Here is an 18,739-nt window from a genome sequence, read left to right on the forward strand (position 1 = left end):
CCTTCCAAAAGGCTCAAAGATCCCCCGAAGCATATCTTCAGTTATGTTAAAGTGTAATGAGCCCACATAAAGCCTCATAGGTCCAGCACTTCCCTTTTGTAGATTGTTTGCCATTGCTGCAGCTCTGTTTTTTTCTGCCTACAAGTTGGACAGGACAAAATGCACATCACGCAGCACTAATTCAAATCATTTCAATCAAAGTAAAATCCCATTCACTTTAGATTTGCTTAATGACAAGTGATGTCAAAGGATAGTGATGACATCATGCTAAGGTGAGTCATACACAGAAGTATAAATATCGTATGATTCCATTTACATGCTACTGTGATTAACGGCGCAGAGTTCAAATTAATTTTAAGAATATGGTTTAAATGCCCAATTTCTAAACAAAAACTGTAATATTCAAAAAGTTTTAAAACAAGTTTTAAGCCCCTATACAAGACATATACAAACCAACTATATACTGTATTTCCTATGTAACTTGAAATCAGTTCTTTTTTTTTTTTAATTTTTTTTTTTTCCAACGTTTATTTATTTTTGGGACAGAGAGAGACAGAGCATGAACGGGGGAGGGGCAGAGAGAGAGGGAGACACAGAATCGGAAACAGGCTCCAGGCTCTGAGCCATCAGCCCAGAGCCTGACGCGGGGCTCGAACTCACGGACTGCGAGATCGTGACCTGGCTGAAGTCGGACGCTTAACCGACTGCGCCACCCAGGCGCCCCTGAAATCAGTTCTAAAAGTACACTCTATCATCTAAATTAGATGCATGCTGACACCAAACATGCTAAATGTGGGAAATAAGACTTTCCTAGAATTTAGGTAAATACATTCATTATTCATTAAAATTGATGCACTCTCAAAATCACTATTACTCAAAGTACAGTACACCAACTGGCTGGCTGTCATAAAGAGCATTTGTCAATATAAAATCCAATCAAGCAAACCATTCAGTTTAGCTGTCATTTTTTCTAAAGAAGTCTTTCTCAAAGGTAATGATTATCAATTTATTCTAACACATGTTCCTTTTCTTATTAATAAACTGGGGCACCATGAGCAGTAAATATCCCAAAGGAAACTTAAAAGTTAAATGAATTCAAAACCTCATTTAATTTGAGGATTCTCAGCCCTCTGTCTACATGCTATTAAGTTTGTCCTTCATTACGGGAAATCAAGGAATTACTTTTACCCATTTCCCAATAATTGCCTATTTCCTTAAACAGACATTCAAGTGATAAATACCCACTATCAAGTTACTTCTAAAATATTAAATAGGATCTATTATTGCCTTTTAGAGATGACATAAGTGAATAACTTAGTTACATACAACTTATTAGCAGTGAAACTGGATGGAATTTCATGTCAGATCTGGTTCCAAGGCTGGTGCCTTTTTTACTTATTTTATAAATAAAATCATTGAAGTTGATGAAGTAACTATATTATTTGGGAGTTCCAGAGTATTAACTTCAGTGGTTCGAAAAGCAACCAACAGGACTTATTTTTTTTAACACAACTTTTATATTGCTCAAAATATTTAATTTTTTTTTCAGTGTTTATTTTTGAGAGACAGGGACAGAGAGTGAGCAGGGGAGGGGCAGAGAAAGAGGGAGACAGAATCTGAAGCAGGCTCTACGTTCTGAGCTGTCAGCACAGAGCCCAACACAGGGCTCGAACTCACGAACCGTGAGATCATGACTTGAACAATCCAGATGCCCCTCAAAAATACTCTTTGAATTCTATATTCTCCGTTAAAAAGAAAAAACTGAGCTATCAGTGACAGATATGTTTCTTAATAAAATATGGATACAGAATCCTAAAAATACTTTAATAGAATGATACATACCAATTTTTTCATTTTCTGTATTGCTAATGCTAATTTCATTTCCCAAATGCAATACTCATTCACTATAAAGCACCAGCAAAAAGGAACAGAAGACATTTTAACCAGAAGACTTTCTGAAAGTTAGTTTGAAACATCTTACCTTCAAGAAATGCTAATAACTGATAGTTATTCAAACTACTCTTAACATTTTATAAAATCTTCTACATTATACATCGTAAGATGCATTATAAAATAAAAATATTAAAATTAGAAGGGTCAAAATCACTCCATTTAAAAAAGCAGCGGTAAACATGCTCTTCACCACTTCTATACTCAATGAATCACCACAAATCAAAAAAATTATAGACCACGGTCTCAAGTCTTTTCCATGAAATAGATATTCAAGACTTATATTAGAACAGGATGGGGGTGCCTGGATAGCTCAGTAAGTTAAGCATCTGACTCGGCTCAGGTCATGATTTCACGGTTTGTGAGTTCAAGCCCCACACTGGGCACTGTGCTGACAGAGCAGAGTCTGCTTGGGAATCTCTCTCTGCCCTTCTCTCAAAATTACATAAACAAAAAAAACACGAACAGAATATTGTTAAAATTATACTTTTATCAAAGTAACGAAGACAAAAAAGAAACAAACCTGTTCTGAGAACATCTAACTCAATAATTCATGATTATATAAGGTACTACAGCATTAACATTAAGCAAGAGCAGGTTTCTTGTACTATCGCTAATCAAATTCCTAACCAAGAAAAAAATTACCTGTGATGCTTGTACTATGATTGGCACTCCTAAAACACGTTGGCCAGTTAATCCTATTGCTAGAGGCACCGAGCTAACATCAACAAACTCCACATATGCAATTCCTTTGGAACGTCTTGAATTTCTATCAGAAATCATTCTCACATCTCGAACCTAAAAAGAAAACAAACACTTAATACAAGGTTCTCTTTATGCAACCGTCCACTATAAACCATTATTTTTTATTTTACTGACAATGTGGTTTTTTTTTTAATTTTCTTTTTTTTTTTTTTTCAACATTTATTTATTTTTGGGACAGAGAGAGACAGAGCATGAACGGGGGAGGGGCAGAGAGAGAGGGAGACACAGAATCGGAAACAGGCTCCAGGCTCCGAGCCATCAGCCCAGCGCCTGATGCGGGGCTCGAACTCACGAACCGTGAGATCGTGACCTGGCTGAAGTCGGACGCTTAACCGACTGCGCCACCCAGGCGCCCCGACAATGTGGTTTTATTTGCTTACTTTTAAATAATCTCTACGCCCAAGTGGGGCAAGAATTGATGACCCTGCAATTAAGAGTCATATATCTTCTAGACTAAGTCAGCCAGGCACCCTCCCCCCTCCAACAATGGTTTAAAATAGTAAAATTGGGGCGCCTGGGTGGCGCAGTCGGTTAAGCGTCCGATTTCAGCCAGGTCACGATCTCGCAGTCCGTGAGTTCGAGCCCCGCGTCGGGCTCTGGGCTGATGGCTCAGAGCCTGGAGCCTGTTTCCGATTCTGTGTCTCCCTCTCTCTCTGCCCCTCCCCCGTTCATGCTCTATCTCTGTCCCAAAAATAAATAAAAACGTTGGAAAAATAAATAAATAAATAAATAAATAAATAAAATAAGTAAAATTGTCAGTCCACTTCTACTTCTCATGAATGTGTGATAATGGTTATTAATTCCAATACTATTAACTTCCAAGTGAAGTAAAACAGAAATGCTGCGCAAAAAAATTCCCTAACTGAATTTCAAACAAATCAAAAGATTTGATGTTTAAATATTCTCTAGTTCAACCTAACATAGTAACGTTATTATTAAAATGTTTTTTTGGGGCGCCTGGGTGGCTCAGTCGGTTAAGCATCCGACTTCGGCTCAGGTCATGATCTCATGGTCCTGGGTTCAAGCCCCGCGTCGGGCTCTGTGCTGACAGCTCGGAGCCTGGAGCCTGTTTCGGATTCTGTGTCTCCCTCTTTCTCTGACCCTTCCCTGTTCATGCTGTCTCAAAAATAAATAAACGTTAAAAAAAAAACTTGGGGGGCGCCTGGGTGGCACAGTTGGTTAAGCGTCCGACTTCGGCTCAGGTCATGATCTCGCGGTCCGTCAGTTCAAGCCCCGTGTCGGGTTCTGTGCTGACAGCTCGGAGCCTGGAGCCTGTTTCAGATTCTGTGTCTCCCTCTCTCTCTGACTCTCCCCCGTTCGTGCTCTGTCTCTGTCTCAATAAATAAACGTTTAAAAAAAAAATTTTTTTTTAATAAATAAATAAAATTTTAAAAAAATGTTTTTTTGTTGGGACACCTGGGTGGCTCAGTTGGTTGTGTCTGACTCTTGATTTTGGCTCAGGACATGATCCCAGGGTTGTGGGATCGAGCCTTGCACTGGAGATCAGAACTGAGTGTGCACCCTATGTAAGATTCTCTCTCCCTCACCAGTGCTCTCTAAAAAAATAAGAAGTAATAAAAATATTGTTTGCACTTCTCACATACTTGATCTCCCCGAATAAACTAAAAACTTACCTTTCCTACTGTAGAGAAAAACTCTTCCAAATCCCTTGGGCGAATTCTTGCTGCCAGCTGCATGCAGAAAACTGTCCTTGCATCTCTTTCCTCAGGAGTTAGATTATCAATAGGTTCCCTAACAGGAATAAAAATTAATTTTATAACTTACGCTCTTATTTTTACTTTTTAAAACTCATTTTCAATAAATAGAATAAACTTTGACAAAAGTAGTTTGTCACTATTCACAAAATGAATATTTCACTAAGATTTATACAAAACATCCAAAAAATAATTCACTGTGACTCAATTCCTTCAACAAGACAGTTACTAAATGTTTCTTCGGATAATACCTCACATGGTACCAGGACAAAAGTCCATTGGCCTGGCAATTTTACAAACAGCAATTTATACAGAATAATAAAAAAAACTATCAGAAGCCCGAGTTTAATAAGAGTCACTAAAAATAACTAACTACAAGTATCAGACTAGTGGAAGGAATGATTTCCCAAAACAAAATCATACAGTGAAATATTCTGACAATCACAAATGCTGAACTCCAAGTTATGAGAACTATTTTATTCTGAAATTTTTTCCTGATTTTTTATTTAACAAACTGAGATAAATATATGGAATAACGAGCTGGTTGTTTATTAGATCCGTCTTGTAAGACTCTACAAATTTAGTATCCAAAAGAATGTTTCTTGACGGTTATAAAATACAGAAACAGTACCCATAAGCAAATCAAAAATGAAAAGCAGGAAATTATATAGACAAATTATCAGCAGTGGAATTCAACTTAATTATTTTTACATATAACCTTAATAACTGACAGCACTTCTGATTATATGGAGGGAACTAAAGTGCCTGAGTTAAGTAAAAGAGCACAAGAGATGAAACTTAATTTCATGAATTTTGAGGAAGAAACACAAGCGTCTATTAACATTATTTATTAGAAAACATCACTAAGGTTAAGGTTCAGGGGCGCCTGGGTGGCTCAGTCGGTTAAGCCTCCGACTTCAGCTCAGGTCACGATCTCACGGTACGTGAGTTCGAGCCCCGCGTCGGGTTCTGGGCTGATGGCTCAGAGCCTGGAGCCTGCTTCTGATTCTGTGTCTCCCTCTCTCTCTGCCCCTCCCCCATTCATGCTCTGTCTCAAAAATAAATAAACGTTAAAAAAAAAAAATTTTTTTTTAAAAAAAAGGTTAAGGTTCTAAGTGAATCCTTAAAGACATAAGCACAAATATGCTCTTATCCGCATTCTAAGCATTCTCAGGAAGTACTTTGGAAGTATTCTACCTACAAAATTCTGGCACATTTCCTTGAGGAATCAGCTAATTTTAAACATATAAAACAAGAGGTACAAAGCTAGACTGCATCCATAAAATGAGAACTAAAGGGGATTTTCTTAGGAAAGTAAATATTAAAGAGTGAAAAGCTCAGTGTTACAAAAAAGAGCTTTTAAAAATATTAAGGTTTTCATCAAATCTTAGGATTACAATATATCAAACAACAAATATAACAAATAATAACCTCTAAGTTAAAAGGTGCCCTTTAAGGGAAGCCAGAATATCAGTAAAGAATAATGCTACCATATACCAAAGTGTTCCTTGAGCCAAAATAAATAGAAGGTGTGATAGAGAGATCTTATATTTAAGAGGAAAATTAACTCAAAGATTCGAGAACATTAAGATTACTACTTAGAAACAAACCAACCTGGCTAAAACTTTGGAAATGGAAGTACTTTATCTCAGTAAAGACAGCCAAATGATAAAACTTGTGATAGTTACAACCACTTTCCCATGAAGCTACTTTAGTAAAATTTATTAATTCCAAAGATAAACAGAATCTATTTAAAATTTTCTATAGCTACCATTAAAAAAATTTACTTAAAAGTAATTTAAGAACACATGTAAGATCTACACATTAATTACTGCTCCATTCTTAGTAATACGAAATTAAAATGAAAACTTACAAATCCACACTGATTTAACAGTATCCCAGTACTACACACAGAAGATACAGTACAAATACTGTCCAAATTACAAAATGTTAATTAATAGTAACATACACTGTAAAAGCTTTATAAACGATTAAAGTGCTAAAGAAAAAAAAAAAAATAGGGACAACAGCTACCTCACAGGGCTCTTGTCTTTTCTGAATGGACTTTTGCTTCGGGAGCGTCGTCTGCTGCAAAGTTAAAAAGTTTCAGAAATTACCCAAACAAGTACACCACATCAGTTCCTTGAAAAACAATTTAAACAATTCAGAAGTATGTTTAAAAACCTTAATTTGATGCTATGAGGCAACCCAATCTTTCCTCGGATGGCACTGTTAAATTTTGGTCCGGAGCTAAAAAGGAAACACAAAATTACACTAGTTACAGGGTTAGGGTCTTGCTAAGATCGCGTTCATGCGCTCTCCAGCAAGTTTAACATTGTTCAGGCTGATTCTTTTCCACCTCAATTATGAAGAGGAAATAGAGACTTTTTCTCTTAACTATCCCAGGCAAACTGCTCTTATAGTTATCCATCCTGGACCACTGAGAGGTGCCGAGACCAAAGGTTACAGCCTCAAGATTGTTAAGAATCTAAAAAATCTCACCCTCATTTTCAGTCTATAATTCTTTTTACACTATGAATACATTCCTGAGAAGAAAAAAAAAAAAAGCAGAAGTGAAAATAAGTCACCCTGAACTTCCCTCACACCAGAATAATTGCAGTTAACAATTTGGTGTGTATTTTTGCAGATCCTTTCTCAGGAATACATTTGTATGCACGTACATATACAACATTCATACGTGTTTTCTTGTTTGAGGAATGTTTAAAAACAAGGAATTCTTTAACATCATGAAAACTTCTTTTCCATGTAACAGTTAAGTCTCAGAGACTGCATGAAAGAAGTTTATGTGTCATACTTTTCTTTGTGGCAAAATATTCCATAGTAAAGATGTGAAGAAAGTTCATTATTATTTCAAAAAATGTTTTATGAACTTGACATAATAAAAGCATGTTTTCGAAAATATTATAAAGGTAACTATTATAACACAATTTCATTCTGAATCTTAAAAAGGCCCAATAGTTTCTGGATCTTTTATTCTGAAAGACCAAACTAACTTAAAGGGACAGGTCAGATGTCCTTTAGTGCTCATCCTACTATCCTTTTCAGGAAGGGTAAGAAAACAAAACAGTGGTATGTGATCCACATTTGGACTCGTTTTCATGGACTCTATGCATACCTGCAACATCCAAGCAGTTCCAAATAAAGTTATATGTTAAATGGGTCCTTTGCCATTCAGACTAATAACCAGAATTAAGAGTATACATTTACTGGATAAATTAAAGATCACATGAAAACAAATGTGAGAACTAAATCACTTTGAAGTCAGACTAGGATTATAGGCTGACTTCAAGTTTTCATTACTCTAGATAAACCATATTCAGAATTTATTAAAGTAAACCTCCCCCATTTAATTCATTCTGGTAAAAATGAGTATGGTAATTTTTGATAAATTGGACAAAAAAACAAAGTACTTTTTAATACAGCATCTGGAATTAAAGCAACATTGTGTCCTCTTTCAGCTCTTAAATTATTTAGGAGACATGCAGCTAGGAAGAAAGTAGAAAACAAGAGTTCAATCCTTTTTATTTTAAAGGTTAAAGACCCAGAATCAGGATCCAAAGTGTTACTAACTTTAATGGCTTCAAATAATACTAAAACATTTCATGAATAGCAGTTAATGTGGGTGCTTTATTTTCATTCTCTTCTCAATTCAACTCATTAAATTTATCTGTCAGTTATTACCTCCTTCTTAAAAGATGAGAAAGCTCAAGCTTGGAGTGTTAACTTGCACAAGTGAAAGAGCCAAATGTCTTATTAAGGTCTGTTTGTCTTTGAATTCCATCTCCAACCATTCAAGAGTGTTAATTTTAAAATAACTCCCACAGTTTACAACAGTATGTTCATTAAGAGGAAAGAACATCTTAAAGCACTAAGAATTGCTAGCTAGAAGCAATCCTTAAGAGTTGTAGGTAGGTTCCTTCCAAACTTTATTAATATAGTTTTTAAAATGACCATAATAAAATATATTTCCAACTTGTTACATAACCACATTCAAATTTCCAGAGTGATTTCAAAGCATTTTTATTAGCGTCTTACTATTTTTAAAAACCTTAAATATAAATGTGATGAGCCCCAAATTGATCATTATCAAGGAGCATACACCAAATTCACAAATGGTCTGTCATTTCAGCTGAAAACAGCCAGACAAGATTAACTAACTACATATTTAACTAATTACATTTATAACTTATCTATTTGAGCTTTAAAATTTTTAATTTATGTTCAGTAAAGAAAATTTGAATAGCTCACACACCTTTAAGCTTTCAAATATTTGGCACTACAATATCAAGTTTTTTAAGCACTGCAGTGCTTTGGTCTAGTTTACATGGCATACAGTTAAAATATTTTAGATGGAGTAACAGAAAATCTGTATGCTTAGTAATACAAATGTTATGTACTAGTCCACATGCTGTATTTCTACTTTTGCTAGACTTTTCAATGCCAATACCTCATCTAATGCTTTTTAACTAGTCGTAATGAAAAACAAAATTTTACAATGCAAATTTTCCAGGTTAAATTGTTTTATGTACACCCAGAGAATGACTCTAAAACCAAAATCACTGTAACTATGGTTACATACTAAGGACTTCTGTAGCGGCCTCTGAATCTGCGATCTCGACTTCTTGAGCGGCTTCGTCTCCTTTCTTTGCTTCTACTTCGCTTCCTTTCACGGCTTTTACTCTTTTTCCTTTCTCTATCTCTACTTCGTTTCCGTTCCTTACTTTTGCTTCTTTTACGTTCATGACTACGACTTCTGCTCTTGCTTTTTTTCCTCCTGAGAAGAAAAAAAATTACTATTATCTTGCTAGCTTAAGATTACTGCCTTTTATGGTCAGAAATCTTTTTAAAAATTTATCTTGCTATTTTTACTACTATGATAATCATACTTATGGAAAAATAATTCCTAGGTAAGGTAAATAGCACCCCACCTTTGCCTTCTTTCTACTACTTAAAATCAGCAGACAGTGACAATCATTTGAGAGACCAGGGACTATTAATGATCTCTCTTGAGTCAGTTACAGCTTTAACAAGGAAATGATTTATTGGGAGGTAGAAGATAAAAACTCGAACTCTTAAAGTGTGACCAACATAACTGGCCAACAAAGAGATTTACTGTAATCTACAAGATACAGTAATAAAATCAAATTTGCAATAGAATGTTAACATTGAAGAAACAGTGGGTCATACACAAAAATTTACATAAAAATAAACTTAATTTCCCTTACATGAGCCAAATTTGACCCAATTTACATGTATGAATACGAGTATTTTATACTCTCAAAGGGCCATACAAGCATCAATATTTTGGTTTTCCTGGGAAAATTACAAGTAATGACAAAGGACGATAAAACTAATGCAATAAAACGCATTCTGATACATCTAGACTTTAATGTGATCTTTCCCGGATTTTTTTAAAAAATATAATTTATTGTCAAATTGGTTTTCATACAACACCCAGTGCTCATCCCGACAAGTGCCCTCCTCCCTGTTTTTCGGATATTTTCTATTAAAAGTTATAATGAGTACACCAGAAAATGGGGAGGATGCCGTTTTACACAAGCCTGTGGGGTGCAATCAAAAACAAGGATCAACACCTTTATCAGTCTTTATAAAATCTCAAACTCTGAAAGGTAAAAAAGCCAGTCAGTCATATCTGTCATTTCTGTATTCTTCACAGTATACCACCCATTCGTTTCATAATTAAATCTTACCATCTGTACCTCTGTGTCATCACCCAAATTTTAGAGGTGCCTTCAGATATTTCAATACAAACCGAAAGACATTTCAAAATAAACTTATTCCGCTAAAATGTCAATTTGTAGTGGCTAAAAGATCATTAAAACATTTTGACAACTCTACATCATTTGGAAAATTTAATTAAACTGTTTAGTCCTTATCAAAGCAAAGTTAGCACAAGAGCAATTGAAGTCTGCCTCAGAGAACCTGTAAGCAGGTCATCTTAGAGTGCATTGAAAATAGAAAATGAAGACACCCACCTTCTGGAATCTTGAAACCCACACTCCAATCACAAGGAGATGTAGAGCTTTCCAAGGAGGCAGAAACTTTGTCTAAAATTTCAAGATAATCCACCTGACTGTCAGAAATGTATATGCTAGGTAGCACATGACAGAAAATTAGGCTACACTCATTATTTATATAGAAGTCATCAAAGCAATGCCCAGAAGGGCAACAGATAACATTCCAACTGTTGCCTGAAACACCTGACCCTATGTCTTAGCCTTAAGAATTCTGTGAGACAGCTATAATCAGAAGTCCTACATATAATCCATCAGGGGACAAAGTAAAAAGTAACTCCATCCCCCACAAAAAGGACAAATAAAGTTTTGCTCTGCTCCTAGATGGCCCATAACAGAGAGGCAGCCAACCTCCCAATCTACCTTTTTTTTTAGGCCCAAAACTTCCTCTGCCAAAGGAAAGGACTGGTAAATTGGAGAGCTAACTTCAACTAAAAGTCTTCCTAGAACTTTTTACAGATGAGTTCCCACCCACATCTGAAGGCAACCCCAGACAGGTAAAAAGACAACAACATACTAAGACATTCAGAAGCACGATCCTCTTCATAAAAGCCCAAACAAAAATTTAAGAAAGCAGTATACTTCTCCATAACAAACTGCAGCTTGAAAGAACATTAAGTTAACTAAAGAAGGATTATCATGATCCACACTAATAGTCAAATCCTGTTACAACTTAAAAGGGACTTTCCAAAGTCTTTAGTGGCAGTGGAATTTTGTACTGAACATCATTGAAGTAAATGGTCCACTGGGCTGGGCCTTTGGACTTTTTGGTTATATGGCCTCTGCTGTAAAGGTGTTTTGCTATAACTGGATTTGACCTCTTCCATGTAAGAAGATCTAAAATTTAAATGCAAAGTACTCTGGAAAATAAGAAAAAAAATAGAAAAGTCATTTATTCCAAAATTTATAGATAATCCACACACAGTAGCCAATATATTTCAACTGTGTCATTTTATTGTTATCCTTTGAGTAATTCCTAAGAGCTTAACTGAATGGACACTGGTTCAGACTTTCCAAAAATGATTACACTAGTAATATTCCCACGAAGGCAAGCTCAGGCATACTTTGAGGTCTTGCCAAACTCAGGGGTATAGTTCTTCAGAAGGTAGGCTAATTGATAACCAGTTTGTGTTAAACTTAGTTCTTTTTACTACTACCAGAATACAACTGAGTGTACAGACTGAAAATCAGAATTACTTTTTAAAAGAAAACATTTACTAGTTATTAGTCAAGTCTCAATTTCTCAAAATGTGCATTTTCTTACTACCTTAAAAATGTATCCCAATACTCAATTGCTTTTAAGACAATGAAGTTTTAGGATGAAAAATGCAACATGGCACTTTCCTTTGATTAACAGAACTTACACATAACACTAAAGCACAGAACATTGTACTTGTTCTATATCTCATCTAACCTTACATATAAAAATTTTTTTCTAAATAACTTCCAAATTAATTTGGAAGATTAATTCCCTTTAGAAAAATGGGTGCAAAGTTTCTGACAACAAAAAAGCCATTTATTTAAGCAGCTTAAACTGAGACTGAGAAGTCTGACAGAAATAACTTCTACATTTAAAAAAAGTACTAGATGGTAGTTGGGATATTTTAAGAAGACACTCCCTTAAATTGGCTATCCTATAGCCAATGAAAGAAAATTACCCATTCTTCTATTCAGTGTCAGAAAACTCTTTAGATAAAGGTCATAAACCATTAGTCATGGAGAGCTTAATGCTAAATGTCCTGGGTAAGCTTGGTAGCCTTAATGAGCTTAGATGCAGGATAAAAATAAGTATAAACTGCAGACTGAGTTAGAAGCAAGGAGTGACAGCTGAGAATGGTTGAACAAAGAAAGTCTGTGCCCTAAAGTGCATTGTTCTCATCCTACTGGCACTCAGGATGAGATCCTTACCCACACCTAGATTAGATAATTTAAATTTACATGGATACTCCTTCCTAGTTTTCATTATGAATTGAAGAACTGTGAATTAGAACCATTAATTAGGAAACTGACTTTAGTAAAAGGTCTAAAAGTAGGCAACATTAAACCACGCAAAGATTGGTTGATTGCCTCAAACTATAAAAATTCAAGACTAAACCCAGTATGATTAATTACCAAAATCTGTTGTGATTAGTGAGGAACTATAACAGATCCTCCACCTGACTTTGTACCAAAATAAAATATAAGACATTTTCCACAAATTGCATCATTTTAATTCAATGCATTACTATATTACTTTAGAGGAAGTGTAAAAAAAAAAAAAAAAAAAAAAAAAAAGAACAAAGCCTGCATAATCCAAACTAAGAATTTTCTCATTTATTTTGTGAGACTCTATCAACCTACCAAATAAGAATTGTTGTGAGGATGTTAAGGTAGTGTACTATGAAGCACTCTGAGCTCTTACTAGGATAAGAGCCAAAAAAATCAAATAAGCAGCTATGTTATCACTTTTTCTTTACATATTATCAGGTCATGTACGTTCACAAAATAGGCTACTAAAACAATTTAATGCTTGTAACATGACCAAGTGATGTTAAGAATGATTAATTTTAAAGCTGAAAGAAAACTCCAAAAACAGGATCAAACCTTATAAACTGGTTCTGCTTACAATTTTATTGAAACTTATCCTATACTATATTCTGCACTATGGAGCACTGAGTTCCTGTTATGGGTTACTCATTTAACCTAGTAACTTGTATAAACAAATACAACTTTAAAAAAACTCCATTCTATTTAAGGCTTAAAGTTTAAAAAGCTTAAGATAACAAAAACCATGTAAGAAGCACCTAAGAAGTACTTAACTATGCTATAACGTTACTATAAAAAGGGCCTTTAAGCAGCCAGGAGCATAAATAATTCACAGCTCTGATTCCTTCAGTGGTGATTTAGAGCAAATAATATTTTCCATGGCCTGGTTATTTATTACCTTTTCTTCTTCCTAACCCATCTTCAGTAGATTATAACAGTTTTATTGATAACACAAACCAAAATATTAAGCCAAAGTTAATAAATTTAAGACAGAAGACAAGCTCTAATACAGGAACTCTTATCCAGATTGTCATGGACAGACTTGGAAGGGAAGGTGTCCAAAAGGTCCCTGACACTATATCCTGAAATCTAGGGAAAGAGTCCATAGTTTCATATCCTCAAATAGTTTCTTGTCCCAGAAGGTAAAGAACAACTTTTCTAAAAGAGACAAAAGCTTTGAAGAGAACTTTTAGTTTGATGCTATAGCCACAGGAACACAACTTAAGATCTCAATCACATAAAGGTCCCCCCCCCCCACCCCAGGTCCCTTGTTATAACTTACTTTTTGCTACGTTCTTCATGGCCGTTAGCACTGCTCAACTTGTTCTCATCCTAAGCAGGGTTGATAGAAGAACATCATGAGGACGAAGTGGTAACATTTCAAGTTGTCAAAGGGTAAAGGGAATAGGAATAAGAAAATACAAAACAATTTTAAAACTAATTACTTGCTTATAATTTAACATGGAAGGCTATAAAAAAATTTAGATGGGTATGTGTTTAACCACTTTGTTGCTTACAATTAAGTCATCGTGATACAAAAATAAAAATGCATATTAACATGTTAAATTTTACTTTCTTATATAGTTAGATATTAAGTTATCCAGATTTACAGTGTTCAAGTGGTTAAATAGAATTTCTATAAAACATGAATGAAGTCCTGTTTTGAGTTTTATTCCATGTGCTATGGTCCCTTTGGTCAGTACCATGGCTCTATTTCTGCCTAAGCCCCAAGTGGCCATGCTAGCAGCCAGCCACTATCGATTTCCTGTGACCGATGCCATTCCTGAGATCTTCGCCCATTTCCGTTGGAGGGTTGGGACTGTAAGAGCTTGATGCCACCTCTGTCACACATCTCGCCCTGAAGCAAACAGGGATTCACACTGCTTTAGTAATGTTGACTCCCAAGAACCCAAGAAAGTCAATTAATAATCCACCAGTCCAGCCTAAACATTTCCTACTTCCATACCTGTTTACATGGAACTACATCCATGTTAAACTAAGACACAAGAATCTTAACATTAAAATAGAAAGTAGTTCTTCAAGAGTCTAAGCATTATAAAACTACATACACCATTTAAAGCTAGAAAGAATTCATCCATATTGGTACCACATGGTCGTGCTATACAATCCAAAACAGCTGTATTATTTTTAAAAGGTTTAGTGCAATGTTTATTTTTAAAGTTTGATCACATCAGTTATAGAAGTATAAGTCCTAACTTACAAAGCTTACAGTTTGTGACACCAGTGATAATGCATGCATACTGCTATTTTCACCACCAACTGGTGAAAGAATGAAAAGACACTTTACTTTTACTGTGATACTGAAATGGGTCAAAGACTATACTATTAGCCAAAATAATTCCTCTGTAGCTTTTAGTGTGAAATATTATGGCAGGGACTAATTAAAAATAAAATATGGAGAACAGTAAAAACAGTCATCAAGTGACTTTAAGTTGTGATACTGCCTCCTTTGCTTTAAAAAAAAATTTCTATTCAGGGATCCAAGAATTTTAGTAATTTGTAACTGAGCAGCAGATCATCACCTGCCTGTTTCAATATTTACTATCACCAGTCATATATATATGTATATATATAGAAGAAAATTTAAATCTCACCCATTTCTTCTTGTAAAACTTATTTAAAGATTTGCTTGCCACAGACTGGTTATGCTTTGTTATTCTTGGACCCCTGCTATTTTCCCAAACCACTACATTCACCTTTTTGCTATACCAAACTGGAGCTGGTAATTCTTAGTTGAGTCATTTTACCTAGGGGACCACGGTACAGCGATAAGTCACTCAATTACTACCTTATGATTGACAGTTCACACTGGAATCAAAGGTGAATTCATGGGAGTAGAGGTGAGATATCGTTAGGCAAGTCTACAAAGAGAGATAGATGGGCATTTATTCATCACGCTGAAGTGAAACTACTGCACAATATTATTACATCAATAGCATATATTTACTTTTGTAAGTTACACGTAATGCATCTCTGATAAGGTAAATCAAGAGGGCTCCGGGGAGGTTAGTTTACATTTCAGCAGTAGTTTCGTGATAATGCTAAATTAAGAAATAAATAAACCTCACCGACATGTTTTTTCTCACCTTCTTGTAAGGAGCCTCAAGCATTGCTTCAATATCAATATCGTCTGCCATTTTCTCTAAACGCCTAGAAAATAAAGGTAATTCAGTGAGTAAACATTTTTCAATTCTGCCCTATTTCCTTCTTACACGACAAACTCCGAAAACTTCAGAAAATACTTCAAAAACCCTGGAATAACCAAAGGGGATGCACTTTACCAGTCTTGGTAACTAAATCTGAAATACCTCCAAGACTGAACAGACAGAAATACGTTAAACGTACATTCAAAAAGCAGCCTACAATTAACTCCAAAAACAACGCGCGCGACTCGAGCGAGAGCGCCTCTTTCCGCGCAAAACCCGCGCTGCCATTTTAGGGGCAAAGGGAAACTCCCTCGGTTGGGAGGGGTTGTGTGCCATGGTAGCGTTCGGCTGGCGCCATGTTGGGAGGTCGCGGCCGCCCCAGGCCTCTAAGGGACCAGTCTCTATCCGCCCTAGGCCTCTCTGGGGTCCCTGCCACCCAAAAAACCTGAAATCTACACGACCGGAAAATAAGGGCGCGGTCGCCGAAATGGAGCCGATTTCTCGAGAACCTGCCCCCCCCCCCCAAGTCGTTAAACACCGACTAAGGAATGCCCCTCAACCCAGACGAAAACTAAACCTCTGAAAAGCTCTGACAATACTCAGGCCCGCGACACCTCCTTACCTGTGCGGGCTTTCGGGCCCCTGGGGTGCTTGTATTCGGAAAAACGGGGGCTGCTGCTGTTGCTGCCGCCGCTGTAGCTACTGTTAAGCCGCTAGGCCCAGGCCGCGGTACCGCCCAGCCCGAATTTCGGGCTCCGAGGGTGGATAGGCCCGAGCGAATCTAAAAGAAACAATGGGATTAGAGGAGCCCGCGCGGAAGTGCAGGACGGCGGCTTCGGCAGCTCAGGATCCACCCCTGCGACAGCTTCGACAAGCTCTCTGAAATGGCGGCCGCTGCTTCCTCGTACTCACATCCACCAACACACATACACACACACAAACACACGGGGTCTCACAGAGCCCTCAGCACGGGCTCTCGCGAGAAGTTGCCCGTAGTTCCAGACCGTACAGGCCGAAATATCGCGAGATGTAAGCATGGCCCGAGCGACCATGGCCCAATCTCGCGCAATGATTGCGCCACAGATATTCCCATCCCCCACTCAGAGAGGAGCCTTTGACACCCCCTCTACATGGACGTCCGTATCTCGCGAGACCGCGCAAGTAGCTAGAGCAAAGACAGTTGGTACACTTCCTGTCAATCTTTTTAAAAATTGAACGCTAAGTGGAGCTCTGTGGTTGCCTCCTCCCGGTGGCGTCTCCTCAACAGTTATCTGAAGGTTTTTCTCTCAGAGCTGACTGCCTCTCCCCTCCCCCGGGCTTCCCACCCTGGTGTCTGTCAAGGTCGCCATAAGGCAATCTACTCCATATGGCGATAGAATAAAACAAAAAGCGTCATGTATAGATCATCCGCCAAAGGTGAAGAAGTGAAAGGCACGTGAGAAGAAAGGCAAGAAGAGACCGTACAGGGGTAGGGGCTAGAGAGATACGGGTGTAGAATAAAAACTAGGTTTTTCCGGCATTTTGGAGTCAGTGGGCTAGACACTGCTAACAAAACACGCTTGGAAATAGTGGAGAAAGGCAATGAGGAGGTGAAAAAAATAAACTGCTTCCTTTGGCAATGAATCAGCTTTCTGCTCAGGATTTTACAGTCTGGCCTTGTGTCGGGGTTGCTATTTCTTCAAAAAAAAAAAAAATAATAATGTCCCCCATTCCCCTGGGACTCGACTCCTCGCCCCTCAAGCTCCCCAGATACCTGGCAGTTACAGTGTAAAATCACCACTTGCTCTTTGGTCAACGCTGTGAAAAAGAAGGCAGCAGAGAGGTCGTTGGCTATAAGGCTTCCTCCTCCAAGATAAAAATGTTTGAAAAAAATCGAGGCATTAGAAGCAAAAAATCTTACAGATAAGTCTATTAATAGCTTAATAATCAAGGGTAAGATTTGACATGAGATAATTTGGTTCGTGTAGCTGCTCCAACACTGTGTGACCTTGGACATGGACAAGTAAATTAATCTCTTAGAGCCTATCCTCCCATCTCCTCTTGTGAAGAAGGGGGTAGTAATAATAACTAGGCTAAGCTTCTTGAGACTGCCCTAGGCTGATAATGCTCACTAACTGAATTCCCCCAGGGGGACCCTCGATAAATGAGTGCAGACCTAGTGGGGCTATAGTGAGGATTACATGAGATAATGTCTATAATGTGCCTGGCAAATATTTCATCCTCAGAAAAGTGAACTTCTGTTACTGCTAAACAATTATTTGAACGAAATGTAGGTGTAAAGGGGCTTTACATTTCTGGTTAACCTCCCACACAGGTGTTTCTCTTAGAGGATTAATAGATTTTACATAGTAATATTCCCTTACTCCTTTTCCTGATAATTCATATCCTCTTAATTTTTTGTGTTGAAAATCCGAAAACACTGAATCATAATATGTTCAAGCTAACAAAAAAGTTAACTTTTGCTTTCTCTTTTCCCGTTTGGTTTTCATTATTGTGACTTGTTAATTGTGCAAATATCAAAGTATAAAGGTGGCTGGCCCCTTATTAATTTGTTTGTTCGTTTAGGAACATGACAGCACAAAATTTGACTTGAACCTCTAGACTTACTTGGGAATAGGAAGGCTGTAAGCTTCTTGATTATTGAATATTTCTTAAATTGTTTTCTGTTCAAGGATGACCAGAGAGAACCTGGAAATTTAGAGCACAAACACCAGCTGGAAAACTCAGTCTCTAAAACAAACATATTTTTTATGTTTTAAAAGAAGATATTCGAAACAAAATGTGCTTTTCATGCATTTTGCAAAACCTTTCTCTGTCTGGCTCACTGACTTTCTGTGTAAATTAATTCCCCTTTCATCATTTTTCCCCCTTTCATCATTTTATTCTCGAGTCATTTGAAGCAGAAGGTCATTGGTTTAAATCATCACCACCATCGAGAATATTATTATGTTCTATAATGTATAGAGAGGAGTACACAATAGCCAAAAGCTTGGGATACAGGATGTAATAGATACTAATCTTAGAGAATTTTAAAATTCAAAAAATTATTTTGCTGATGTCA

General features: G+C 36.8%; 2 protein-coding genes across 6 annotated transcripts in view; one reads left to right on the top strand and one right to left on the bottom strand.

Moving 5' to 3' along the window:
* The window catches only part of RBM39 (RNA binding motif protein 39), a 31,354-nt gene extending 14,739 nt beyond the window's left edge, over nucleotides 1–16,615 (bottom strand). For 2 of the 4 annotated variants that reach the window (XM_086702095.1, XM_086702094.1), the window contains exons 1-9: nucleotides 16,301–16,614; nucleotides 15,619–15,682; nucleotides 13,794–13,843; nucleotides 9,031–9,225; nucleotides 6,615–6,680; nucleotides 6,465–6,518; nucleotides 4,350–4,467; nucleotides 2,596–2,748; nucleotides 1–138 (exon numbers count right to left, since the gene is read on the bottom strand). In XM_086702095.1, coding sequence (XP_086558221.1) covers nucleotides 1–138; nucleotides 2,596–2,748; nucleotides 4,350–4,467; nucleotides 6,465–6,518; nucleotides 6,615–6,680; nucleotides 9,031–9,225; nucleotides 13,794–13,843; nucleotides 15,619–15,669 — 825 coding nt within the window. In that variant the 5' untranslated portion in view covers nucleotides 15,670–15,682; nucleotides 16,301–16,614. Of the gene's footprint in view, nucleotides 139–2,595; nucleotides 2,749–4,349; nucleotides 4,468–6,464; nucleotides 6,519–6,614; nucleotides 6,681–9,030; nucleotides 9,226–13,793; nucleotides 13,844–15,618; nucleotides 15,683–16,300 lie in introns of all 4 variants that reach the window. The other 2 variants (XM_086702097.1, XM_086702096.1) reach the window with 2 other exon arrangements.
* A 132-nt stretch (nucleotides 16,616–16,747) lies between these two features.
* PHF20 (PHD finger protein 20) overlaps nucleotides 16,748–18,739 on the top strand; it is a 172,751-nt gene continuing 170,759 nt past the window's right edge. Inside the window, exon 1 of one of the 2 annotated variants that reach the window (XM_086702082.1) lies at nucleotides 16,748–16,861. The gene's annotated coding sequence lies outside the window, so the exon portion shown is untranslated. The remainder of the gene's footprint in view (nucleotides 16,862–18,739) is intronic. The other variant, XM_086702084.1, reaches the window with a different exon arrangement.

This window comes from Puma concolor, chromosome A3 (assembly GCF_028749965.1).
Source record: "Puma concolor isolate L17-30 chromosome A3, mPumCon1.1.hap2, whole genome shotgun sequence".
NCBI classification, from domain to species: domain Eukaryota; kingdom Metazoa; phylum Chordata; class Mammalia; order Carnivora; family Felidae; genus Puma; species Puma concolor.